General features: G+C 40.6%; 3 protein-coding genes across 7 annotated transcripts in view; 2 read left to right on the top strand and 1 right to left on the bottom strand.

The window, feature by feature from the left end:
* Nucleotides 1-5125, top strand: part of CAP2 (cyclase associated actin cytoskeleton regulatory protein 2) — a 43358-nt gene extending 38233 nt beyond the window's left edge. For all 3 annotated transcript variants that reach the window (XM_082234511.1, XM_082234513.1, XM_082234512.1), the window contains 4 exons: nucleotides 385-508; nucleotides 964-1046; nucleotides 2105-2245; nucleotides 3007-5125. In XM_082234511.1, the coding sequence (XP_082090637.1) occupies nucleotides 385-508; nucleotides 964-1046; nucleotides 2105-2245; nucleotides 3007-3090 (432 nt within the window). In that variant the 3' untranslated portion in view covers nucleotides 3091-5125. The remainder of the gene's footprint in view (nucleotides 1-384; nucleotides 509-963; nucleotides 1047-2104; nucleotides 2246-3006) is intronic.
* A 3561-nt stretch (nucleotides 5126-8686) lies between these two features.
* On the top strand, nucleotides 8687-22590 carry FAM8A1 (family with sequence similarity 8 member A1). Its single transcript, XM_082234644.1, has 5 exons — nucleotides 8687-9266; nucleotides 15499-15619; nucleotides 17028-17151; nucleotides 17534-17673; nucleotides 18584-22590. The coding sequence occupies exons 1-5, from the start codon at nucleotides 8867-8869 to the stop codon at nucleotides 18726-18728; spliced, it is 930 nt and encodes a 309-aa protein (XP_082090770.1). The 5' UTR covers nucleotides 8687-8866; the 3' UTR covers nucleotides 18729-22590.
* A 981-nt stretch (nucleotides 22591-23571) lies between these two features.
* The window catches only part of NUP153 (nucleoporin 153), a 42845-nt gene continuing 39441 nt past the window's right edge, over nucleotides 23572-26975 (bottom strand). For 2 of the 3 annotated variants that reach the window (XM_082234180.1, XM_082234182.1), the window contains exons 19-22: nucleotides 26587-26973; nucleotides 25375-25650; nucleotides 24192-24345; nucleotides 23572-23676 (exon numbers count right to left, since the gene is read on the bottom strand). In XM_082234180.1, coding sequence (XP_082090306.1) covers nucleotides 23589-23676; nucleotides 24192-24345; nucleotides 25375-25650; nucleotides 26587-26973 — 905 coding nt within the window. In that variant the 3' untranslated portion in view covers nucleotides 23572-23588. The remainder of the gene's footprint in view (nucleotides 23677-24191; nucleotides 24346-25374; nucleotides 25651-26586; nucleotides 26974-26975) is intronic. The other variant, XM_082234181.1, reaches the window with a different exon arrangement.

The raw sequence follows: 26975 nt of genomic DNA, 5'->3' as shown, positions 1-26975 counted from the left end.
GTTTGACGTCTTATCACTGCAGGTAGTTTTCTCTTTAAAAATGTGCTTATTTAAATTTCACCCAAAATGTTTGGAAACTTCACCCAAAATTGGATTAATTTCATTTGTTTAAATCTCAAATAATTAAACTTTGAAATCATTTTAGATAGCCTCGTCTAGCCCAAAGAAATACACAAATTACTGATACCATGTATTCCTGTGTTGATTCTCAAAACACCCCTGTGGGACTTGCAGCTTGGTGGAAAAGCAGGTGATACACCAAAAGAATGTAGCTGCAGGTTAGATTCTCACCCACTTTTTGTGAGATAATAGTGATTGGGAGAAAAGTGCAAATGTTAAAGCTAATCTGTGGTTTGTTCCTTCTTTTCTTTCTTTTTAATGCAGGAATACCAAGAAGACAAGAATGACCTTTTAATTTCTGACACTGAACTCAAGCAAGTAGCTTACATTTTCAAGTGCAACAAATCTACATTACAGATGAAAGGAAAAATTAATTCCATTACAGTTGGTACGTGTGCTTATTTCTAGAGTGAAGACTAAGGCTGTAATCCTATGCACATATACCTGGAATAAGCCCTGTTGAATATAGTGAGACTTACTTGGGGCGGGGGGCGGGGGGAAATATGCATAGGATTGTAATGAATCTCCTGCAAAGCTTTTATAGGTGATAGCACTTTAGGACACAATTGTTACTCCTTTTGAAATCTGTGGGGATAAGAATGTGAATAAAATTAGCTAGGCTCTCTGAGTTAATTCCAATGTTAGTAATACTCATCCATTAAAATTAATGGACATGATTAACATAAGTCTGTTAATTTCAGTGGATCTACTCTTTGTAAATCTTAATTAGCTACAACCCGCAAACATTTGCAAGTTGTAGCAGTTAAATGCGCTCTCATATGTTCAACAACAAATAGCACTGAATACATTTTGTGACCTTTTTATTTCTCCCCTTTTTTCCAGACAATTGCAAAAAGTTTGGCCTTGTGTTTGACAACGTTGTGGGTATTGTTGAAGTGATCAATTCCAAGGATATTCAGATACAGGTAAGCAACCATTCATAACACTAATACAGGGAACCAAAAACAAGAAAGATAAACTCTCCTACTCCACCTGCTGAGGTTCCACTGATCATCAGCTTCCACCAACAGCTCCTCTTTGTATTTTTAAAAAACATGCATGTTAGATGCAAAGATGCATTTAACACCGTGTCTAGTTGGGCCTTTAAGTTATATCTCACTGTTGCTTTCATGCTCTACTTGTGAGCTTCAGCAACATTTACACTATATTTATAACATGGTGTGACTATTAATTCTTTCCATTTTATATATGCACCTAGAAATGTGCTCTTTGTGACCTCAGGCAACCTTTGCTCTTTTATAGAGAAAGGAGGAGGGAGGGGGGAAATATCACCAGGCATTGCTCTTGACAAGCAGTGACTCAGCCCATCAATCTGTGCTGTCCTTTACATCTGTTAAACTTTCAGTAAGAGCTGGCTCATAGCCATCTGCTTAGTTCCCTGTACCCACCTTCAAAGAAACATGCTTATTCTATGGAATATCCTGCTTAGGGAGGTCCTCTGATCCACTTTCTCCTCTCCTTTAGGAGGCATGCAAAGGTCATTCTGTGCACAGGTGAGATGGAGATAGGTTGTTGATGGATGATAATATTTTACAATCTAGGTATCTGAAGAACTGCCTGCAAACCTCCTTGATTGTTTAGGTTTTCCTCAGATGGATCTTGCTCCCCTTAGCTGATTGCCTGGCACCTATTCTGATGATATTTTCAGTGCCAGGAAAAAAAAAATTGCCAGAGAGCTGCATGTCACCTGATTCTGCTTCAATGGAAGGCCTGTTGAAATTAAAGTGGGTAACATGAGAGCAATGCTTGGCGAATTTTTTATGCAACCATTCACAGTTGTTTATAACACGTGGCAACGGACTATGGGGGCTGACTTGTGTATTGAATTACCATTGAATTTTTGCTGGTTTTAATTAAACTCTGCCTGGCCTGGTGTAAAAAAAACAACACACTTCTCTGTTGGTGTTAACATCTTTTTCTTTACTATTTTGATTTGTTATAAAGTCCTTTGATTGTTCTGCAGGTAATAGGGAAAGTGCCAACCATTTCAGTTAACAAGACTGAAGGCTGTCATATATACCTCAGTGAGGAATCATTAGATTGTGAGATTGTGAGTGCTAAGTCATCTGAAATGAACATCCTTATCCCAAAGGATGGTGATTATGTAAGTGTAATATTTTAAAACTTTCTGATACAAATTTCTGAAATACACACTGAAATGTATACTGACAGCAAGTTGCTTTGAGGAAAACAGTTTTTTGGATTAAAGTAAATCGTTTCTGGAATATATACAGTATAATTAATATATACTCATTCTCTTTCTCTTTTTGTTCTGGTGTGGTGTTCTGTGCATAGTGTTAAGGTTTAGACTTATTATAAGTTATTGTTAAGTTTAAGTTGAGTCTGCTGCAACTGAATTTCTTTTGGACAGCACCAATCCTGAATGCATTGGATTTGTGAACATTATGCTCATTTGCCTTCAGTAGCAGTAAAGCTCTGCTGGATGAAATATTAATTGCCCCTGGTCTATTTTTTGGGAATCCTGCAACATGTTTAAGTTTTTACTCTGCTAACTATACATTGGAGTCTGCTCTGGATCAATATTGAGCAGAATTTCAGTGACAGCATTTTCTTACTTTTTGGCATTTATGCTATCCTAACCTCATGTTCTAACCCTACACATAAAAGATTGGGATGGTTGTCATCAAATTACATCAAGAGGAGAAATCAGAAATCTGCTAGTGCAACAAAAAATGAAAAAATGCCACACTTGTCCCCCCCCCCGAATGTTATCAAGAAGGTCCTTTATAGCATGGCTGACTTATAAAAGCCTTCTCAGTCATGTGCCACTAACAGTGAGTGCATCAGTTTTCATAACAGCCACTTGTTTGACCAACTGACATTTTCAATCTTGTGTCCATATAGAAAGAGTTTCCTGTTCCTGAACAGTTCAAGACATCGTGGGATGGATCCAAGTTGGTCACTGATCCTACAGAGATTGTGGGTTAACTTCCTAGGGCCGGACAGAAACCAATGACCACAATCTCCAAAGAAATTCATCTTTAAACAGCAGCATGAAGAAAGTAGCACTGGTTTGAAATGAGCGATAAGCCTTCCATCAGCTACTTTGTGTTCTGGAAACCATACGCTGTATTACATAGTATTTTTCCTCCACTGAAACTATCTCTGCGGAGGAAAAAAATATACTGATGTACACAACTATGTTTGAGGGAGGCATGAATGTTTATTTTGCCATGACACACTTTGAAACCACTGCACAGCTCCTGTTCACTTTTTGTAGGCATCCTGATACTCTCAACATGTCCACAATTTGACTTTGTTTGCAAATAGGTCATACACAATGTCATGTGAATGTATAAATATTTTTTAAATTAACTATTCAGGTTACTGGCTATTTCACTGCATACAGGAAGCCAAATGTCTGCATGATACACCTTTGTCATGTTTCAGTGCATTCCTTTTTTAATGTTTTGACCGGTTTAAAAAAACCATAGGAGGTTAAGATGTTCATTTTAGATTTCAGTTCATTCATGTATCACCTAATAAACCTGGAGCCCAAAAAGTCTGTAGTTCTTATATGTCTTTGTGCTTCTGAAAGTTGAAAAGGTAGAACTCTCAGCAATACAGCTGCTAATGGAAAAGAAAAGCTAGATTTTTTTCAATTTCTTATTTCCCTTAACCATCTATTTTTAACAAGGAGACTTTGCTGTTATCTTTGTTTCTGTTCAATTTTGTTGACGTTAGCTCAGAGATAATTTATAGAAAAAGATATTTTAAACTTAAGTAAATCTGCATTCTGCTGAGTGTCCCCCCCCCACTTCTCCCCTGTCAATTATAACATTTCCTTGTTTGTAGGCTTTACTGTTTACTTGGGTCAAACAGTATTTAACAACCTAATGGGGGGGGGGGAATTGATAACATAAAGGGTCTGAGCTGAATGTTAAGCATCGTTTCTCCTGGATCTCACAAATGCTAATTATTCCTATGTCTGGAAGGAACGAGAAGACAATAAAATGCAGTGTCTTCTGGGGTAAGGCCAAAGCTTTCTACTTGCCACCCTACCAAACATTAATGAAGACATGGTAAAAAGTATCAGACTTAAGTCACAATCTGAGATAGACCCACTGAAATCAATATACTTGCTATTACATTGTAACGTTAGTGCACTGATTTCAATAGGTGCACTCTGAGTTAGATACTGCCCTGTTTTCCATTCAAGGAATAGGATTTTGCTTCAGAAATGCTAAGAGCTATTCCACACTTGGATGTTATATGTCTCTTGCTGTTTTGTATGTAGTACCCCCCTCTGCCTGCATACATCCACTCTATCATTGTGAAGGCTGTGTTGCTGAATAGCACCATTTTTATTATACATCCTGGCCGCCATCTGTGAGAGTGCCAGCTTTTGCAATAAAATACACTTCCAGACCACTGTCTGGAGATTAGAGTGGCTCCTAATAATACAGAAGTTGGTTATCCTAGTTATATATCTTATTTTGTGTATTGGGCAAGGGTGTATTTCTGTTTCTATTTCCATTTGTAAGGTATGCATGCATTTATTCAAAAATGTACGTTAAGAAAAGCCATAGACTATTTCTGAATAAATTTTGAACTCAGACTAAAAGGATTGTATTTTGGGAGATGGGCTTGACTTACACGGTCCATATTTTTAATTTGTAACACTAATGTGATGTGCAGTACATGTTGTATGATTTCAATACATTTTGATTTTGATTACTTATACTACTTTGTAACAGTGAAATAATGGTAATATGCTTGCAAAGCTAGATCAGGATATAAATCGTGCCTACTGCACCTTACAAGATATGTAACTCCTTCATTTTTAAATTATATTTGACTGTAGTACTGTATAGCTACTACAACAAATAGTGCTCACAGAATAAGATTTTGCTATCTGATGTTTGATCTGTATGTATAACGTTGTTGTGGGTTTAGTACATGTCATTTTTCAATAGTAAACCTGACATGACTAAAAATAAAATGGTAACTTGTTTAAATATAATGCATTGTAGAGGTTTTGTTTTTGTTTTTTTTTTTTAAAAAATGCCTTTCATGTTCAAAAATTATGGGAGATTTGCGTACATAATAAGATGCATTTAACTCACAAGCACTTACATCTGGAACTGAAAAAGAAATCAGTCTTCTTGACAACAGATGAGCTGCACTGGGGTGAGTGTCCCAATGTTGCAAAGCCACAACTGAAAAGATCCTAAGCAGAGTATGAGCCGAGAGTCAGCAGACGGAGAGGCTGAGAGGAAGACACTACACAAAGCACCTGCCCTTGCCCATCTGATTTTTTAGTGATTTATTTACTTATATGTTGCCAATGTGTGTGACACAAAGCACCATACTACAAACCCCAGTCCCCCACCAAAGGAGCTTACCAATAGGAATTTTGGCAGATCAGGATGTACAAGGGGGTAAGGAAGGGAAAAGAAAGTTAAAAGATATATGTATCCAATGCATCTTGAAATTTGCTCAAATTACATAATGAATGATGAGCATGTGATTTAAGTGGATTTAAGTTGAGCTGATGCAGAATTGAGAACCTTGAGGACACACGCACTACCCAGGGAAACATGAAACTACATGTTACGTTTTAATCAGAGGCAATTGACATTTGTATACTGGTTATAACATTTTGCATCCAAATTCTATAGTCAGACATAATGCAGCAGTGAGTTAAATGGGACTTTATAAGCTGAGAGTTAATTGCACAATGAAGAGCTTGATTTGTAAACATGCTGGGTAAAATACTCAGCAAAGTAGAGTATTGATTTGTATTGTGTAACTGGTACTACAACCAACTCTCAAGTACTGTACTGAACATAATTCCATCACTATGTCAAAGCTGAAAATTGCATTGTAGGTACTGTCAAACTACAGGACACCTATAAAAAGGTGTGGGTGAAGGACCCCTGGATGGTTAAATCCAGTCAAAGGCAACTGTGGGGTTCGGTGCTCATCTTGCTTTCAGGTCGAGTTAGCCAGCGTTTGTCCACAGACAGCTTTCTGGTTTGTGTGGCCAGCATGACTAAACTGCTTCTGACGCAATGGAACACTGACAGAAGCCAGAGCGCACGGAAATGCCATTTACCTTCCAGTCGCAGCAGTACCTATTTATCTACTTGCACTGGTGTGCTTTCGAACTGCTAGGTTGGCAAGAGCTGGGACAGAACAACGGGAGCTCACCCGTTGTGGGGATTCAAACCGCCGACCTTTTGATCGGCAAGCCCAAGAGCAGGGGGCAGCAACCTAAGCCCCATGGGCTGGAAGCAGCCCATGAAGGTCGTTTGACTGGCCCATGAGCCACCCCTGAATTGAGTTGCCCACTTGCGCACTGCACTAAACTGGCGCAGCGCAGTGCAGGGACTCACTTCCACAGCGCTGAACATCACATCTGCACACGTGCAGATGCAGAAAATCACATCTGCACAGACACAGACGCTGAAAATTGCAGACCGGGGCACTCATGCACACACACAATCTGGCCCATGGAGGGATCTCCGCAGGAACGATCCGGCCCAGGCAAAATAAACCTTGCCGACCTCTGCCCAAGAGGCTCAGTGGCTTTCACCACCTTCAGCAAATAATCAATAAGAAAAGGCTTTAAAGAACATATGCTTGGGGGAAATTATGTGTTTACATGTGAATCAATTTGTGTTCTCACTTTGCAATTAAAAGCAGAATCTACAAATATGACTGTGAAAATATAGCAAAAAAGCAAATACAGTATTCCTGACTTTTACTTATCAACCTTTGTTGAGATACTGACTCTGCATAGCCACCAGGTGGCAGAATAAGCACTAGAATGTAAACGATTTCCAAACACTCCTCAGAAAAAATGGGAAGAGCTGCAGTTTTGAAAATATGTTTGTTAAATTAAAAAAGAACAAATGATACTCTTAATTTTATCTTGAAGTGGGCTGTGACATTTATATTTTTAAAACCTGAAACTATTTTAGAATTCTAAGGGCAATCATTCAAATACAGGCAGAGATAGGGAAAACAATCACTCAGGTCTCAGGTCTAATTATTCGAATATATGTGAATACTCACAATCAAGTTAGAGTTAGGCACCAAGGAATACATATGAATAAGGAATAAAAAAGTTGCTGATCCTATAAGAGAATGGCAGGTTGCTGCTGTTCATCTCTAGCATGCAGGTTACACTGGTGTGCAATTGAATTAAAATAATGTATCTGTCTTAATGTTATGCTGCAGTCACCTTTGACTGGACTTAACCGTCCAGGGGTCCTTTACGTTACTTTTACCTACTGCAGTGGCAGTATACTGTTCCAGCAGACTTTCTTCTTCAGTGTTTGCATATTAATTAATCCCACTGAAAATTCAGCCAGAGGTATTCTCAGTTGCACATAGGACTGCAGCTAAGTTCTAAGACTGCAAATATGCACATTTACTTGGGAGTAAGCCTCACTGAACTCAGAGTAAATACTGATAGGACTAGGCAGTAAGACTTGTATGCTCAACCCGAACTACAGTTTGAACTCAAACCTAAACACATTGACTTAAAAAAGGGATATCCACCCATTATTCGTGGAGGATAAGGCTGGTAGTCACAATGGTTGAATATTACTTCTAGTACCAGAGGTAGTTTACCTCTGAGTAAGAGCTGCTGGGGATCAGAAATGGCAGGAAGATTCTGTGCTCATATCCTGTTTGTAGGCTCCCCTGAGACTTCTTGTTAGCTACTGCAAGAATGGAAAGCCAGGCTAGATAAGCCTATGTTCTTACCCAGCAGGGATCTTCTTATGTTACTATATTATTGGGAACTAGATTCTTAGAATGATAACACATTTGCTTTCTACACTGATTTTCTGAAGCAGCCCAAACTTGTAGCAAAAACTCTTACAATACTTCACTCAAAGTCTGATCCAAAAATACTTAGAAATGAGGTCAAGCAGCTGAAGCCAGCTAAACACACGGACAAAGGATGTTACAAAATAGATTTGGCCTTACAGCCAAGAGCTGTGCCAACTTATCCCAACACAAGGCATTTGTTTATCTCGTTGGCTGCCAGGCAAGAGAGGATAAAGGATCCCCAGAGGGTCAGGGAGCTGGGGACAGGTTGCTTCCAAAGGATCCTTGTTTGCTTCAGATAATCTGGGCGAGTCTTCAAAACATAAGTCTGGCATGGTCAGCAGCACCCATACGCTGTACAACTGCCTGTTGCTTTCGCTGAAAACCTTTAGTCCCCTCTTCTAGAGAACTTGAAGGAGATAAAAAAGAGGATGTGTAAGTTGCAAGGACGCCTGGTCAAAGCTCACAGGTCAAACACGTTGCTATTCTAAGTGATCCTGGGCAGCTCGGCGCCTTCTGATTCCCACCTGCAGACTGGGAAACCTGTCCCAGTGCAAGGACTTTGGCCGCCCTGCCTCTTTTCCTTATCGTACTCCTCTTTTCTCTGCTGCGGGCGGGGCGCAAGCCCAGCCCCAGAAACACCGAGCGGCACAGCTGGGCGATACCACCTCACGTAGGGTCGTGAAGAGGCAGTGGTACGCTCCAAACCGTCTCTCTCTCTCTCTCTCTCTCAGCCCCGCCTCCGCCAGTGACGTCAGAGCTACGCAGCCGGCGCCGCGAAAGTTACGCTCGGCCTGTCACGCAGATATATGTTATATATCCGGCGTACGCGGTCGGGGAGCGGGATGGCCCTGCAGCTGCGCAGTGAGGCCCGCGGGCAGTGACAGGCGCCGCGGAGAAGGCCGCGCACCGGGCCAGGGCCATGGCAGAGACCAAGGAGGTCCCAGGTGGCGGCGGCGGCGGCCCTGAGGAAACAAGCGGCGCCCACACTGCCGCCGCCGCCGCCTCGGAGTCGCTGAGCGCGGGGGAGTACTCTCGGCGGGTGCACCAGTGGCTGTGGGACTCGTACTGCGGCTACCTGAGCTGGCAGAGCGGCCTGGCCGCGCTCATGGCCGGAGCCGCCGCCGCCGCCCCGCCTCCCGGCGGCTACTACTACAGCCCCTTCCACTACCTCCTCGCGACCCCTCCGGCTCCCGCCGCCAGCGGCCCCGCCCCGCCGCGCGCGGCCCCGGCTTGGCAACCGCCCGCGGGGAGGCGCGCGCCTCTGACCCAACGGGCCGCCCCCGCCGCCAGCTCCCTGAGGGAACCCGGCCGGCCGGCAGGTGAGAGGAGTTGAGCGGGGAAGGGGCGCCGCCGGGGCTGAAGCGGAGAGAAAGAGGGCGGGGGCGGCCTGAGGGTTGGGTTTCCATGGTGATGTTTACGGGACTGGGGGAGGGGAGGGGAGGCAGGCGCGCCGTTTGGCCTGGGGCGTAGATGCGAGAAGCAGCGCCTGGGAGGTGGGCTGCTTATAATAAGTGAAGGGGAGAGGCTTATGGGCAGCGTTTTGGTAAATGCTGTGGCGCCCTTTTAAAGACTTCAACAAATCTGTTGTGGCAGAAGTTTTCCTCAACAGGAGATAGATACGGAGCGTGGCTCTCAGTTGTTGGGCGCACACAAACACACTTGCACCAGAGAAGGAAATGCTGTCAGCGAGGGTTTGTTTGTTATTCTTTCACCTCGCCCTTCCTCCAGCTGGAGCCCAGGGTGGCTAACAACAATCTTAAAAACACAATACAGTGGTACCTCAGGTTAAGTACTTAATTCGTTCCAGAGGTCCGTTCTTAACCTGAAACTGTTCTTAACCTGAAGCACCACTTTAGCTAATGGGGCCTCCTGCTGCTGCCACCGCACGGTTTCTGTTCTCATCCTGGGGCAAATTTCTTAACCCCAGGTAGTATTTCTGGGTTAGCGGAGTCTGTAACCTGAAGCGTATGTAACCCGAGGTACCACTGCACAGATTTCACAAAACCGTAATTTAAAATAAATAAAACAGAACGATAATAGTGTTTGGAATGTAATGTAGAAGGCAATAAACTCTGTTAAAATAGGTAAAGGGAACTGTTTAAAATTTTAAAAGATGATGCTGTTAAGGTGCTACACTCAATATGCCAGCAAGTTTGGAAAACTCAGCAGTGGCCAGAGGACTGGAGAAGATCAGTCTACATTCCAATCCCAAAGAAAGGCAGTGCCAAAGAATGCTCCAACTACCGCACAATTTCACTCATTTCACATGCTAGCAAGGTTATGCTTAAAATTCTACAAGGAAGGCTCAAGCAGTATGTGGACCGAGAACTCCCAGAAGTGCAAGCTGGATTTAGAAGAGGCAGAGGAACCAGAGACCAAATTGCAAACATGCGCTGGATTATGGAGAAAGCTAGAGAGTTCCAAAAAGACATCTACTTCTGCTTCATTGACTATGCAAAAGCCTTTGACTGTGTTGACCACAACAAACTATGGCAAGTTCTTAAAGAAATGGGAGTGCCTGATCACCTCATCTGTCTCCTGCGAAATCTCTATGTGGGACAAGAAGCTACAGTTAGAACTGGATACGGAACAACTGATTGGTTCCAAATTGGGAAAGGAGTACGGCAAGGCTGTATATTGTCTCCCTGCTTATTTAACTTATATGCAGAATTCATCATGCGAAAGGCTGGGCTGGATGAATCCCAAGCCGGAATTAAGATTGCCGGAAGAAATATCAACAACCTCAGATATGCAGATGACACAACCTTGATGGCAGAAAGTGAAGAGGAATTAAAGAACCTTTTAATGAGGGTGAAAGAGGAGAGCGCAAAATATGGTCTGAAGCTCAACATCAAAAAAACGAAGATCATGGCCACGGGGCCCATCACCTCCTGGCAAATAGATGGGGAAGAAATGGAGGCAGTGAGAGATTTTACTTTCTTGGGCTCCATGATCAGTGCAGATGGTGACAGCAGTCACGAAATTAAAAGACGCCTGCTCCTTGGGAGAAAGGCGATGGCAAGCCTAGACAACATCTTAAAAAGCAGAGACATCACCTTGCCAACAAAGGTCCGTATAGTAAAAGCCATGGTTTTCCCAGTAGTGATGTATGGAAGTGAGAGCTGGACCATAAAGAAGGCTGATCGCCGAAGAATTGATGCTTTTGAATTATGGTGCTGGAGGAGACTCTTGAGAGTCCCATGGACTGCAAGAAGATCAAACCTCTCCATTCTGAAGGAAATCAGCCCTGAGTGCTCACTGGAAGGACAGATCGTGAAGCTGAGGCTCCAATACTTTGGCCACCTCATGAGAAGAGAGGACTCCCTGGAAAAGACCCTGATGTTGGGAAAGATGGAGGGCACAAGGAGAAGGGGACGACAGAGAATGAGATGGTTGGATGGTGTTCTTGAAGCCACTAGCATGAGTTTGATCAAACTGCGGGAGGCAGTGGAGGACAGAAGTGCCTGGCGTGCTCTGGTCCATGGGGTCACGAAGAGTCGGACACGACTAAACGACTAAACAACAACAAAGGCACCCCTGACCATTAGGTCCAGTTGTGCCCGACTCTGGGGTTGCGGCGCTCATCTCGCTTTATTGGCCGAGGGAGCCGGCATACAGCTTCCGGGTCATGTGGCCAGCATGACAAAGCCGCTTCTGGCGAACCAGAGCAGCACACAGAAACGCCGTTTACCTTCCCGCCGGAGCAGTACCTATTTATCTACTTGCACTTTGATGTGCTTTCGAACTGCTAGGTTGACACCTGTTTTATTCATTAAATACCTACCCCTCACCTCCGGGTGGCAACCCAGGGTGGCAAAATGTTTTAACTTTACACCTGGTTGTTGGCAATGTGGAGGGACAGGGACAACTGAATCTCAGTCAGGAGGAAATGCCATAATGTTGGGGGTGGGCACCACCGAGAAGTCCCTGCCTTATGCCCCTACTCCTTAGTCTTTGCATACCAGTGGCATCATGGACAAGCTCTCCCAAGCATAGGTTGGAAGGTATTATCACCACCACCACCACCATTTTATTTCTATGCCGCCTTTCCATAGTTAAAACAATGCTCAAGACAGCTTACAACATGAGAAGATTTACATAATTACGAACATAACATAACAAAAATCATAAACAATAAATAAAACACATCAAAAGGTACACAACCAAATGGAAAACAATTTCCACATAAATAAAATCTAAAACTAAAAAATACAACATTAATATCAATTACAATTTAAAATGACATAGATAAAAAATAAAAACAAATTAAAAAAGGAGCCCTCTCTGTCGAGCAGCAGCAGGCCTTTATGGATTCTGTAAGGCCCCGCCCCAAGCCAGGTGGAGAGAGGCAGGGCAGGGCCCTTCAGGCTCCCAGCAGGTCAGTCCTGGGCAGCAGCATCTGGGGAGGTGTTCTAAAAGTACTAGTGCCAGACACCAAACCCTACATATATTAAGTAAAATAGAAACATCCCCACCCATCTTTTCCCCCCTCCACCTCTTTCCCCCTTTTCTTCCTGATGTCTTAACAAATGAAACTGATTTGTAAAAAATATTACATGGGGGGGGGGGGATACGAGAGAGAGACATTGCACAGAACTTTGTAAATAAATAAAAAAATTAATTAAAAAAAATAAAAGTACTAGTGCCCCAGACTGTACAGGGCCTTATATGTCCATACTCTTGAACTGGGCCTTGTGCAGAGTTCTTCTTGCTACCCCATGTAAAAACATGGCAGTGGAATTCTTCACTAACTGCATCTTCTGAACTATACTGAAAGGCAGCTCCATGTAGAGTGTGTTGCAGTAATTCAACTGAGAGATGGTAGAGTGTGTGTTGGTGGTCATTGCCACCAGGCTGTCTTGGTCCACACATGGCTGCTGGTTTCCATTAAAGTGAATGGGGGACAATATGAATGCCATGAAGCTGTGTAGATGTCCCCCAATACTACTGTATGGGAGCAGTCCTTTAAGGATGACCGAGATTGTTTCAGTGCCATACCCATATCTGAAGGCAAACTGAAATTAGGTTGAATAATTAATTTTATCCTGGAATGTTTGTAGTTGGCGAGCTGTCACACTCTGCTATCTTGCCCAGGAATGGGATATGTGACTGGATGGTTCAGGAAGGAATGCACTAGGACTTCTAAGTGAGACATAATCCATTCCCTTGATCCACCTAATCAAGTTCCTCCTTGCTAGATCTTAAAAGCCAAAATGGGCAAGGGTCAAGAGAGCATGTGGTAGGCCTGACATCTTCTAATGTTCTGCTGTATCCTCAGGCAACAATAACTGAAAAAAAAATGGCAATGCTCTAAGTACCTCTAAAGGCCTAATCAACTGTGGTATCAAGTTTGGAGCAGACATTGACTTTCGATGCGAGAATGGTCAGTTTCCAAGTGGTTGGCCATTTTTTCTCCAAGGCTGTGCCTCACCAATTATTTTACTACTCATAAAAACTCTGCTGAGCAGTTCACTGAGGACAGAGTGGAGGGGGAGCTTGGAATGAAAGCAAGCCTGTCTATAGGCGTGAGCAGCTGGGTACATTTGTCGTGGCCCTTGGAGAGCTACCGTAAGTCAGCCAAGGGGCCCTGCTATCTTATGTAACCAGACTGGCTGATTTTTTGTTTGAGTTTACAACTTTATTCTAACAGGACCTCCACCCTGGCCTCAGACCAGCTGAGCCTGATAAAAAGCCTAATAAATTTGTTCGTGTTTTTAAGGGGCTGTACGAGTCTTTGTTGATTTTGCTGCATTCTAAGTTCCATTGAGATGAGTGGGGCTTGCTTTCAGGAAATAGGTATAGGTTGGAATTCAACATGTCTCCCCTTCTAGAAACTTTTGGTAAAGATAAGTATGGAAGGGCTTGGGTGGGGCCCTTTAGATAAGTGCATAAGAGCCTTCCTAGAGCTAATTAAGGTACTTCTTGGCCAGCAGCCGGTTTCCTACAATTGTTAGTGAGATGCCTCTGGAAAACCTACAATGTCACTCAGAAGTGCAGTTTGTGGTATGATACCATCGCATTGAAATATTTGTAATTTCTGCAGAAACACCAAGTGCATCTAATGCAGAATGTCAAGTCGTTCCCTAAAAATAAATGCAGAAGCCCAAATCTTGAAATTCCATTTTCAAGCATTGATTTTCATGTGTATTTTCAAAAGGGAAATATGAAATTTAGAGTAGGAAAAAGGGTGCTTTCCAAATCAAGTGTAAAATGTATGTTCTTCCTTACTGCCTCCCTTTTAAAGCACAAGGAAGCATCAGGACTAGTTGCAAAATAGTGGCATAAGGATTGATCATACAGCTTTCAAACTAGCTAGCAAAGCTGCAGTAAGACCTCGTTAAAAGCAACCATTTAATAAGTGTATCTTACAGGTGAGAAAAACTTCAGTATGAGAGATAAGTGATTAGTACAAGACCAGCCATGGCAGAGAATTATTTTTGATTGCAGATTTACTTTCTGTTGAGAATTAGATTACATTAACTAATTCTCATTAACTTAACTTGGAAAAAGTATATAAAGTGTATTGATTAGATCAGCATACAATTACATCTCATTTTAAAATATGTAAATAGTAGAAATAGGTAAAGTTCATTAAGAGAAGAAATAGAATTGAATATAAATAGAAAGATCATTTTTAAAATAACCATTTAACACTGTAATTGTCAATTAAACTAAACACAAGTTCTTTATTAGCACATTAGTTTCCACACATGTAATTTGAATCCCTTGATCCCTACAAATCAGCCAGATATCTACAAATAGATCCAAAGTCTACTTTCCCTCCACCCCAACCCTAGATGGTTCATGGCAAGGCCACAGTTCTCTGTGAATAGCTCAAGTATTATTGCAGCAGACCTCGTCCCAGGTTAGCATGGCATGGGAGAAGACTATCAGGCAGTCTTTTTTGTTGCTTCTCAGCACTTTGTTTTCACTTGAGAACATTGGTTCACATAGTAATGATCATATGGTGGTAAATTTCCATTAAGCTGGTGTGGTTTCCAGTTGTGTCTATGTGTTTTCGTGCATTATACATACAACTATAATATTGCATCATTTGCCATTGGTTATGTAAAGTGAAGGGACGCGGGTGGCGCTGTGGTCTAAACCACAGAGCCTAGGGCTTGCCAATCGGAAGGTCAGCGGTTCGAATCCCCGCAATGGGGTGAGCTCCCGTTGCTCGGTCCCAGCTCCTGCCAACCTAGCAGTTTGAAAGCACATCAAAGTGCAAGTAGATAAATAGGTACCGCTCCAGCGGGAAGGTAAATGTCGTTTCCATGTGCTGCTCTGGTTCGCCAGAAGCAGCTTAGTCATGCTGGCCACATGACCCAGAAAAACTGTCTCTGGACAAACGTCGGCTCCCTCGGCCAGTAAAGCGTGATAAGCGCCACAACCCCAGAGTCGTTCGCGACTGGACTTAACTGTCAGGGGTCCTTTACCTTTTATGTAAAGTGAAATATAATAAGCCTATCTTGTGCACATTGCACCTTTTTTCAAGCTGTTTATTTTGTATTAATACTATACTATTGAATACTCTTGTTTTTTAAAAAACAGGTCGTGAATATATTATCCCATCCTTGGCTCACAGGTTTATAGCAGAGATGGTGGACTTCTTCATTCTTTTCTTTATTAAAGCAACCATAGTTCTGAGTATTATGCACCTCAGTGGAATAAAGTAAGTTTTATAATACATAATATAGAAAATGTTACAATTTCTCCTCTTCTTAACTGTGCTCTTCTTTTCATTGAATTAGAAAAACGTATAACAGAACTAGTCCATTTCAAATTGCAGGTGGAGGCTGAATGACTGAATGTTCTTCATACCAAAATAAATCCCTGAACATAGAAAACATATATGTTAAAGGATCTAGCCAAGTTTCCTCCCTGCCATACTAGATTTCTAGGTGTAGAACTATTTTTCCATGCAGGAACACTCATGAATGAGTTTTTTTCAAATATTTTGATACATTTTAATTTGGTGCTGTGGTTTAAAAAAATGTTAGTTGCTTTGAGCCTAAAAATGTTTCTTTATTAAACAACAAACTAATATGATAATAATACTTTGTATAAGCTTAAATTTAGTTGTACCCTATTTCTCAAGCTTTGGAGTTGCAGCAAAACTTAAGTCATACTTCAAGATTTAGTAAATACAGCACTTGCTAAATGAGTGCTATAGTCCTTGGGTGTAGGTGACTTTTGACTTAATGAATATTGTTTCCTTATAGAGAAGTATATTGGAAAATTATGTTCATCTTTTAAAAAAATTATAGAATACTTGTTTGCATCTCACCTAATGTTTTTTAACGTGGCATTTTTAAAATAATTGTATAGCTTGATAAAAGTTGATAAGTTGGTATTGGTCGATATAAAATATTTAGGTTTTTCAGATGGGGTTTGCTTACCTCAAAATAATTAACATAATCCAGCATTTTTGTACACTTTGAAGTATTTGTAACAGTTCACATACACTACCATATTTTAGACTGTACAACTTCCCTGTGTTGGAGGAAGTTTGGAGGAGAAGATGGAGGAGTATTTTTATCCATGAATTTTGAGACTGAGAGTTTGGCTTGCCTAAGGTTACACTGTGAAGTTCATGACATAGGCAAGATTAGTCCTGGGGACTTCCTACCATATACTAGCTCTCACGCTTTTGTAGATGTGGAATTGTGCTTTTAGATGCGAAATAAGCATATTTTCTGCATGAATTGAAACTGTTGCCAAGAGCGAGTAGCATCCAGCTTCTGTAATCTAAATACAGTTGGGACTGGCTGAAATATAGACATTTGTCATGGGTATAGCCAGGATTTTTGTTGTGGGGGAGCTGAACCTCAGTTATTTAAGTATTTTTTATGGATTTTTCTTGATGGAGGGGCAGCTGCTCCCCTTGGCTACACCCATGCGACCTAATTCTGATTCCTTAGTCACTACTCAATTCTATGCACTTAAAATTCCCATCAGGTGAAAACATTTGACAGGAAAGTGGTGATTGAATAGAAGCATCTATACTGTAGTGCGATATTGTATGTTAGTGTTATTGATTACTAAAATGATTTATTTTTATTTTTATTTTTTTGGTGCAGGGATATATCCAAGTTTGCCATGCATTACATCATAGAGGAAATAGATGAAGACACTTCCATGGAAGATTTACAGAAAATGATGATAGTGGCCCTTGTCTACAGATTGCTAGTCTGCTTCTATGAGGTATCTAAGCCTTAACTACACGTTCAGTAGTGAATAGTGAGAACATATGTCTTAATCCTTAGTGAGCTTAAACTGACACAGATAATGAGAACTTTTGGAAAAGTCACTGATATACAAAATGAATTCCTATTTTATGTTACATTCTAGTGTGACCAAGAAGCAGAAGCCACTATCTACATAGTCTCTAGGGTTATTGAGTTGCCCAGGACAGGGAGCAGGTTATCCCTCCCTCTCCAGTAATATCCTCAATTACAAAACATGTTTTGAAGTTCTTCTGGTTTCATCAAGTTAGCTTCATTTTTAATGTGTTTGCATTTGGAAGGTTGTGCAAGGTAAAATATTGTTTCCTGGTGACAAAATTTGAAATGGCATTTATTTTCAGATTATTTGCATTTGGGGAGCAGGTGGAGCAACCCCAGGGAAATTTCTGCTTGGGCTTCGAGTTGTGACATGCGACACATCTGTACTTATTGCACCAAGTCGTGTGTTAGTGATTCCATCTTCTAATGTGAGCATGACAACGTAAGTTAACTTTTTTTGTATCACTATTATGTTGGTACAAGTAGTGGTTCATCAATTTTTTCTAGTTACATTGAATAAATAGTTATTTTTTCCTTCATTGAATAGAGCCTTGCGATAAGGTCTTTTGCCCACCTCCACTTCAATTTCAAGGTGGCTTGCAGCCTTATTAAACTTTATACAGTAAGATTTTTTAACAAAACAAGCCAACAATAGAGACAGCTGGGATTGAAAACAAGCACTATAAAGACATTTACCAGGCTTTGGCAGAGCAGCAGTATCCCTGTGGCTGAACAGGGTTTGGATCCAGTGTAACTTTGCATCAGCTTTACTTACACTGGCTTTCTTTATGCCAGCTTCTTGTGTGTAGGATTGTTCCCTTTATTGTCATCTAACAATTTATGAGGAAGAAAGCTTGGTTATTTATAACTCCCTGAATTACTGTTCTGATTTTTATCCTTATGAGGTATAACAATCAGAACCGTACAGGGTATTCTATGGTGCGACAATGCTTGTCTTTGTATAAAGGCATTATAATATTGAATCCTTTACTAATGATCTCTGGTTGCTTTTCCTGGAGAAACGGTGTTTGAATATTTAATGAATGGAAGAAGTGTGTTAGTAAAACACAAAATACAAGGTGTGCAGCAGTACACCAGCTGTGAAGGGGGAACATGGCTTTGGTGTGGCTTTGTTAAGAGTGGATTCTTCAAACTAGGACTAATATCCTTGATTCTGAAAGTAACAATAGAAAATTTGTCTTAATGAAAGCTGATGTGTATCGGTTCTCAGAAATGGGAAATTATTCTGAGAGTGGAGTTGGTTTTTGTGTTTTTTTTAGCAGTTGTATAACTCGTCAAAATAACTCGTTTACAGAACTGCAGAGATGACATATAATTTCTTTTCTTTCCAGATCTACAATACGAGCTTTGATCAAGAATTTTTCTATTGCTTCCTTTTTTCCTGCATTCATTACCCTGCTGTTCTTTCAGCATAACCGAACAGCCTATGATATTGTAGCAGGAACAATTGTGGTAAAACGAAACGGTGTCAGATGATACACAAGGAAGCCAGGATTCTACTGTTCAAATGTGCTGATGACATCTGGTGGATTTCTGAATCTGTCACTCCAGAACAGTGCCAATGATGACACTCAACTTTTTTTAAAATTCCAGCAGTGCCATAAACATTGGAGAAAATGGCACTGATATAATTTGAGAGTATTTGAACTGATCAAGAGAATTAGTTATCTTCAAAAGCTATTGGCAGCCTATGGTCAGAGTGTCTTCTAGTGTATGAGAAATGCTAGTTCTACAGTGAGGGTCCTATAGCAAAAGAGAGATTTATTTTTCATGAACACTCAAAACTATTACAGGAGATAACCAAAGGGATTATAGTGTTTGCGGCAAATTGCTAGAAGTTATATAATGCTATGGTGGCAGACTTGAGTTGCCACTTTATAAAAGCCTTATCATGAATTTCTCATGCAAACATTGTATTTTAATACTCAAAAGTTTTCTTTAAACATCTTGTGTGTCTTGCATGATGAAGAGATCTTGAACACAAATCCAGTAACTGAATATGTGCTATATCATGGAAGGCAGATAATTCTGGTATTGGTAAACTGGTATATATTGGAGTTCTGACAGTATTACTATAGGGAATAGATGCAAATTACATGTTAATCACTGCTTAGGATAAGGAAAAGTTTGATTTCTCTCTCGTCGCCCTCCCCCTTTGTAAGAGCACAGAAAACTTAAACTAGTGCAAAAAGGAGAAAAACAAACTTCAGATTTGTTTAATGAGAACCACAGTATGTTTGAGATACAAGCAAAAGGAAGTTTATGCATAGCCTTTTGCACCATTTTATAACAAAATAATTTTTTAAAAAATAGCCAGTAACACTATCGCTAAAGCAATAGAGAATCTGTGTGATCTTTGAAAAAGCAAATATAAATAGGTGCACTTTAACTTTATCTGGTTGTGTGCCTAGATAATTTAAATTATCCTTATTGAACAAAGCATATTTTGCATGATTTATTTTTACAAATATAATATTAGCTGAATAGCACATTGGTATCAAGTTTTTATGGCTTGGCAAACTTTAAAAAGTATTACCATTCTCCCTTAATCTTCTGTTCCCTTAAGATCAAATACTATGTAACCAGAACACAATGTTTCTATTAATTTGTTTCTGGTCACTTGATATGGAACTAACTTATTGTAATGGGATATTGCTGATTTTTTTTTAAAAAAACCACACGTCTTTTAAAAATGTAATTATTATAACATACACTGGTGTTTTCAAGTTATTGCAGTATCTCAATTTTAGGAAGTTCACAACTGAGCCATTGGTTTAGTTTTGGAACTGGAATGGTGTCGTGAGATTCAGATTCTTGTCCATGTACATAAGCAGGGATCTCAAACTTGACAGATCATATGGCTACAGTGGTGACTTTCCAAATGTAACAGAGTATCAGAAATATTCTTCTAATTAGACAAACAGTTAAGAGGGGAGGGCTGCTGTTCAATAGGGAGCAGCAAAGAAATATTATTTCTCACCTCACAGGAATTTTGAGAAGTCCTGTGTTCAAATAAAGATGACTGTGCGAGAGCCTCTTGGAGGGGAGATCATACAGGAGTAAGTACTTAACATTTCTCCTAAAATACATTTCTGGAAGGATTAAGAGTTTGTGCCAAGGCTGCTTCCTTAACTCGTCTCTTTCCATCTTTCTGAATGAATTAATTTTAGGGCTGAAAAATCGGCAAGTAGTCTTGCTGCTACGGTTTGTAGCACTGAACATAAATGCATGTTGAGGAAGGCCTACTTACAGGAGAGCACTGATGGATTGGGAGATTTACCACACCCACTTGTCTTATGGCAAATATCCTATTCCTTAGAACTAAAGAACCTATGAGCTAATTGGCAGGCAATGCTAAGCTGAACTAGTTTAGCATGGGTTTCTTGAAGAGATCTTGGCCACTGCACTTCTCTGCTTATCCCACACCCTGCTAATGCTAATACATCTTGTCATTCAGACAAGATGTAACCAGGGTTTGTTCATGGTTTGGTTTAGCTTTAGGTGCCTGTCTTCATTAATTATAACTTAGCACTAATTCAGTCCCTCTGAGAGAACAGTTGGGCTGACAAATCAAATAAGCTCTATGAATCGAGTAGTAAGAGGTAGCTCCACACAGCATTGCTGAATTATGTGCTACTAGTTTATCCTAGTTTAATTAAAGCTGATATCAATTGGTGATAGCATCTCTGCTTCTGGAGTGATGAGATCATTCAGTTACTTCCAACAGCAAGGGATAGCAGAATTGACTACCTGCAGAGTAGTCAGGCCCAGAACAGTGAACCATGTGGAAAATCATGGAGTGGAGCTCTGACTAGTGGAAGTCAGTCCATCTGGATGTGAAAAAGGTTGTCACCAGTTCAAGGATTGTGGATTTTGACTTTATGTTTGCACTACCCTTCTGTGTTGCATTTAACTTGTAAGGTGTCTTTTGCACACAGTTCCATCAATTGAAGGGTACATTTCTACACTTTTAGTTAAGCTGAGAGAGACACAGTAGCAGCAGCAGCAGCAGCAGCAGCGGTATTATCAGTTGTAGAGCACAAAGGACACAAACTGCTTTGATCAACTATTTTAGTAATGAATATTGCAGTACTTGTGTTACTAGATATTATAAAGATTAATTAAGCCAGCATTTAAACTGCATACATGATTGCTTTTTTATACTTTGGGTATGTGTCTTTATGTTGCATTTATCAAGTTGTTGCTTTGTTGCTCATAGTTGAGTATTACATATTTTAGGCTTTAAAACCCACATTTTTCAGTGAAAGCTGCTAATTCCTGACTGCTGGGGCTGATAAATTTATTATGGTCATATGTTATTTTAAAAGGTGCTTCATAAATTCATCTTTGTTTCTAGACCTTTGGCTCATAGACTAATAGTTTAGTTGCATTATTCTTGAGCCGCCATGCTTCAAAAGGTCTCAGGAACAGCAGAATGGAAAGGTTACGAGTTTTTTTTACCTGCCCCCAAGCATATACAAAAAAGCCAGCCAGACATGGAGTTGTGCATATTGCAAAAGCAGGTTCTACATCACAAATTGCCCACAACTGGCAACTGCTTCTTGACCTCCACATCCCTTTCCAAAAAGGAGTAAATGTGTTCAGCCACTTATGTTATTTTTCTTTAGGCTATCAAACATGCTAGAAACCCATCCCTGAGGACTGCTAGGATAAAAGCAAAATACGTGGGACAAAATGTTCTTTGTGTGTCTTGAGGACTTTGGCCTCTGCAGCAGAGGATTAGGGCAAGAGAAAACAATGGAGAATGGTTTGCTAGATGGTGATAATGCAAGCTGTTGGAAAAACATAGTTGAAAGGTCCTTATCCAGTTTTTTTGAGGCATGTATATAAACCTAAAGACCTACTAGCCTTAAGATAGCAGGAAAGGGGAGAAATGAGCACAAACCTCCTGACTGGAACTCTTGAAGGGGTTCTGTGAAGATGAGGACCTGCATATGGGACTGCAGACCGCAAAGAAGAACAACCTCTTATAAACCAAGCTGAGACTGTTAATCAAGGTACCTGTGATCGTTTATCTTTCACTTGCTGCCAGTTACTTGGCAGTAACTAGGCAGTAACTATTTTAATAAAGACATTATTGTCCCTGGTTTATTACATATGGCTGCAAGGTAAAGTGTATTCAAATGCTCCAGACAACTGGGTTTAGCCCTCTGGGTTTTGAAGTTCAGGCACCCTGTTATTAGCACAATAACAGATGCATTTAATTTACATTGATCAGCATTTGTTCACTGTAAATATAAGACGTATATCCTACTAACAGAGAATTTGTAGATTCTTGTAAGACCACGTGCTTATATTAAAATTCACCACAAACATATTTCCATAATTTTTATTGATGGCATTTATCCCATGGTTTAACATGTTAATTATACTGTAATAAACATGGCTTTAATATTAAACTTTTTCCTTATTATCCAAAGTCACCAGAGTCCATTTCCGTAAATATAAAAATATATACTTAACACTTTGTACAATACTGGTTTTTGGTCCAAACAAAAATGGATCAGAAAAGCCAATAAACTCACTTTAAGAATTCCCAATTTTAAAGGTCTTTAATGGATTTAGGCAACTTTGAATAATGAGATTTACATAATAAAATCTGAGACAATACTAAACAAAAATTTGCTGTAACACACAAAATTAAAATTTCAAGTTCACAGATCTGTTATGTCAAAGTACATTGAGAAACTGAATTGTATTTACACATTTGTTTCATAATAAAATATTGAAAAAGCGAGACAGGTGATAAGGAGTAAGAATGAAAATAGAAAGAGCATCTAATTATTGAATGAAGTACTACTGATCTAACTAGTCCTTAGCATGGACCATTCTTTAATCATTCTTCCTCTATCAGAAAATTTTAGTGCACAATACACGCAACTCGCTCACTTCACACATACATCAGCACAAACTCCGCATAGAAACCACTCATTATCCACATTCTCTACTCTATACAGACTCCCCTCTGATATAATTACAATTTCGAGGTGTCAGTAAACGCAGATGAGCGCACAAAGTGGTGCAAACAGAGGTATTATACGAAGCCATTCGCTGTGCAGGCTATATTTATATCTATAGCCAGACCATGCCAAGTCAGTGAAAACTCTTGGATTCTAAAATAGTTTTGCTTAAGATCCTCCCTGCCACCAACTCTTAATTATTTAAAAAACCTAAATGGGGAGGGGGGAAAGCGAGCAGAGTTTAGGCAGACCTGGCTTCAGCTAAACCCAGCATGAGGTACAATTCAGTAATTGAACAATGCAGGGCAACCAGCTGTGGGTAAGAAAACTGCTGTCTGTAACAATCATTAATATTTTATTTTCTACGTCTAACAGCTGTCTTTATCTTCCGAACAGGCTGCGAAGATCCAGGTGCGGAGAATATATTTTTCCCATTATTCCTGCTTTAGGGAGGAAAAGAATTAAACATGAGGAACTTAAAAGTGATAGTCGTATGTCTTTAAGCTTCTAATATTGTGGAACAAATTTTTTTAAAAAAAATCCACTGTAAAAAAACCAGGCACTTGAGTGAGTATCCCATAGATCATTTACTAAATACATCATTTTTTTAGAGATTATGTCACTCAGTTAAGGAGTTGTAATCTAAACTTTTGTTTCAAGGATAGCTGCAGGCGTATAATTGATCTGAAAGGCTTAATGCCATCAGCTTTAAATATTCATTTCCAATAGCCACAGCTAGATTGAAATTTAAATTTACACCAAATTTGTAGATTCAATTAATGCAAGTTCATCCTGCCCCCCACCCCAGCACTGCTATTCAATAGTGTGGAATTCCCATAGATGTACCTGAAAATGATTCCCTTACATTACAACATGTGCATGGAAGCACTAGGAGATTGCACCTTCAATATATATAGACCCCGCCACACTATCATGCCAAGTCTTAACCCCTTCTTACCCTGGGTTAAATGATGAAGGCTGGGTGAATGGAAATCCCGAAGAGCCACCTGCAGGCTGTGCTGGAGCACCAGAAGCTGCACCAAAGGTAAATACTCCTGGGCTGTTGCCTGTAAAGTTGAAATTAGTACTACTTCCGAACTGGAACACCGGGCCTAAGAGAGCGAGATAACCGAGACTTAGCCTCTTGGATGAAAAGCATTGTTTCGCAATTATTTGTCTATGGGGAACTTTAATTTCTTAAGAAGCACTAAATAGGTGATTACAAAGGAGGAGAATGCAAGTATAGTAGTTCACAAAGCAACTACTGCATTGCTGGAGTGCACCAATAAGATATTCTGGATTCCACAGAGCTAGATCTAAAAAATAAAAATGCATGTTCAAGAGCACACACATTTATTTAACAAGACCTTCCGATGCTACATGGCAAAACTCTTCTGAAACCAATGCAACCTTCAAAAGCAGTTTCTAATACAAAAAAGGAAAAAATCCATTTCGCCATGTCCAAATCCATTGGCACAGCTAATGTAGTTTTTTGTTATTTGTGGGGCATAGGAATTTGTTGTTTTCCACCAAAATATAGTCCGGCCCACCACATGGTCTGAGGGACGGTGGACCAGCCCACAGCTGAAAAAGGTTGCTGACCCCTGAACTAGATCTTTCAAAATACATTGTGTGTTTTGACAATGACTTTTATCTGTCTCCACGTAAACATTTTACACTCCTATGTTCAGTATCCCACTGAGCTGTAATTTTATCAATACAAAACAAAAAATTCTGAGCACAGAGTTAAGAGGAACTTATCATTTATAAATTCTATGCCATTTGCACAAAGAATGTGTGTGTATAAGGGATTCTCAAACCAAGAAATCACTTGTGCTCCATCTACAGATGTTTTGACTTGACCTTGCATGCACACTATATTGAGGTAAGCACATACCACTTGAAGCATATCTAGATCATTTTCTGTTTCTAGTATTACATCAATACTACTCAACTTTTCAAATCAATAGTTAATTTGCAAACAGAATTTGATTCAAGAAGTATTTTAAAGTGGCACTCATGGTGCTAGCACAGGTTAGCATGCAAAGAAGATTGAAAAATTAGGATGGAACCACTTAAACATAGCTCTGCCTTAGCAACACCACCAGCCTACAACCAAGACCTCTAGAGGTTTTACTTACCAGAATTAGGAGCTGTACTAGAGCCAAAACTAGGTGGTTGGGTAGCTTGTTGTCCAAAGACAGGAGGCTGTGTACTGCTTGACACAGAGCCAAAAGCTGGAGGCGCAGGCTGAGCACCAGTAGAAAATAATGAGGAGGAGAGTGATCCAAAGGTTGGAGCAGGGGGCTGGCTGGAGCCTTGACTTTGACCAAATGTTGGTGTTTGGCTGGCACCAAATGCAGGACCAGTTGGAGGAGCTGAAGACCCAGAACCAAACACAAATGAAGAGGATGAACCTAGAAAAACAAGTGAGCAGAATAAACTTGAGAACTGCTCTCGATGGTTAAGAATTTAACTATTTAGATTCTACCCTGGGGTATATAGGCTTTTGCTTATTTAACAGTTTATTTCAGCTGATCTTTAATGTTAAACTGTCTGAAATGTTCAGTAACTCTACCTGCTCTTTTATCTCTGACTACAAGTGGATTTGCATTGCTAATTCCTGTATGTTAATTGACACGGGTCCCTACCAAAAGTGCATGTGACCATGCCTCAGAGAAAACTCCTACCCAGTTAAAAATGGGTACATATGAAGCTTATCACCAGGTCAGTCCACTGCTAGGGATGAAAGCAGTCCTCTACTGAACATCAAGTGCCTAAAACTAATGCACATACATGTTGCCACTGTAACACTGCACTCCATTTTTGCAACAGGAAACAATTGAAGGGAAGGTAGGCACATTGACAAAGGGAAAACAGAAGGCATCAAGAGACAGCTGGCTGAAGGCAAAGTAGCAGTAGGAAGAAGACTTCCAGTGAGTGCAGAGGAAAGCGTTGTTTTGAACATTCACATTGCTACAGTAAAACATTACAGCAGTATTTGGCGCACATAGAGCCCATCAATGGAATGTATGTAGCTGGTGTAGCACTGCTAGTTACGATTATGAACTGTGCAATCCCTGGTTCAATGTCAGCTCAGCCAACACCACACTGGGTAGCTTTAGAAAAGCTGGTGTCTCTCCCCCCCCCCCCACTTAGGAAGAACATTATATAAGTATCATTCAATTTGAATCAGTTGAATTTGTTATGGAACGTAACTGTCATAGCACTGATAAGTTTGCCAAGTCAATCTTTTTCAAAGCCCTCTGTATGTTGTTCTACAGCCAAGTTTCTGGAAAACAAATCCCTCAATAGACAGCCACAAACCAAATCTCTTCAAGTTCCGAGCATACCTGCAGGACCTGCTGTTGTGGTGGCTGCTGCAAAACTGAAGCCAGTGTTGGCTGCACTGTTAGTGGTGGCTGCTGTACCGAAAAGAAATGGAGCAGGAGCACTTGTATTGGAAGTGGTTGTTGGTGGCTTGCTCTCTTGGGAGAACCCAAAGGACTGGGTTGTACTGGAGTCAGAGGGATTACCAAAAGCAGAGCTGCTCACAGTGTTGCTGGCCTGTCCAAACAAAAAGCTTGGTGGGGCAGGATTTGAGGAAGAGGTGGTGCTGCTGAACACGCCACTGCCGCCGCCGCCACCAGCACCACCACCAGCAGCAGCAACACTTTGCACAGCAGTGTTGGAGGAACTAGAGCTCAGGAAGCCAAATGTAGACTTTGCTGATCCTGGATCT

The sequence above is a fragment of the Podarcis vaucheri genome (assembly GCF_965113315.1).
Source record: "Podarcis vaucheri genome assembly, chromosome: 8".
Lineage (NCBI taxonomy): Eukaryota > Metazoa > Chordata > Lepidosauria > Squamata > Lacertidae > Podarcis > Podarcis vaucheri.
Note: the sequence above shows the minus strand (reverse complement) of the source record. Positions and strands in the feature narration are given on the sequence as shown.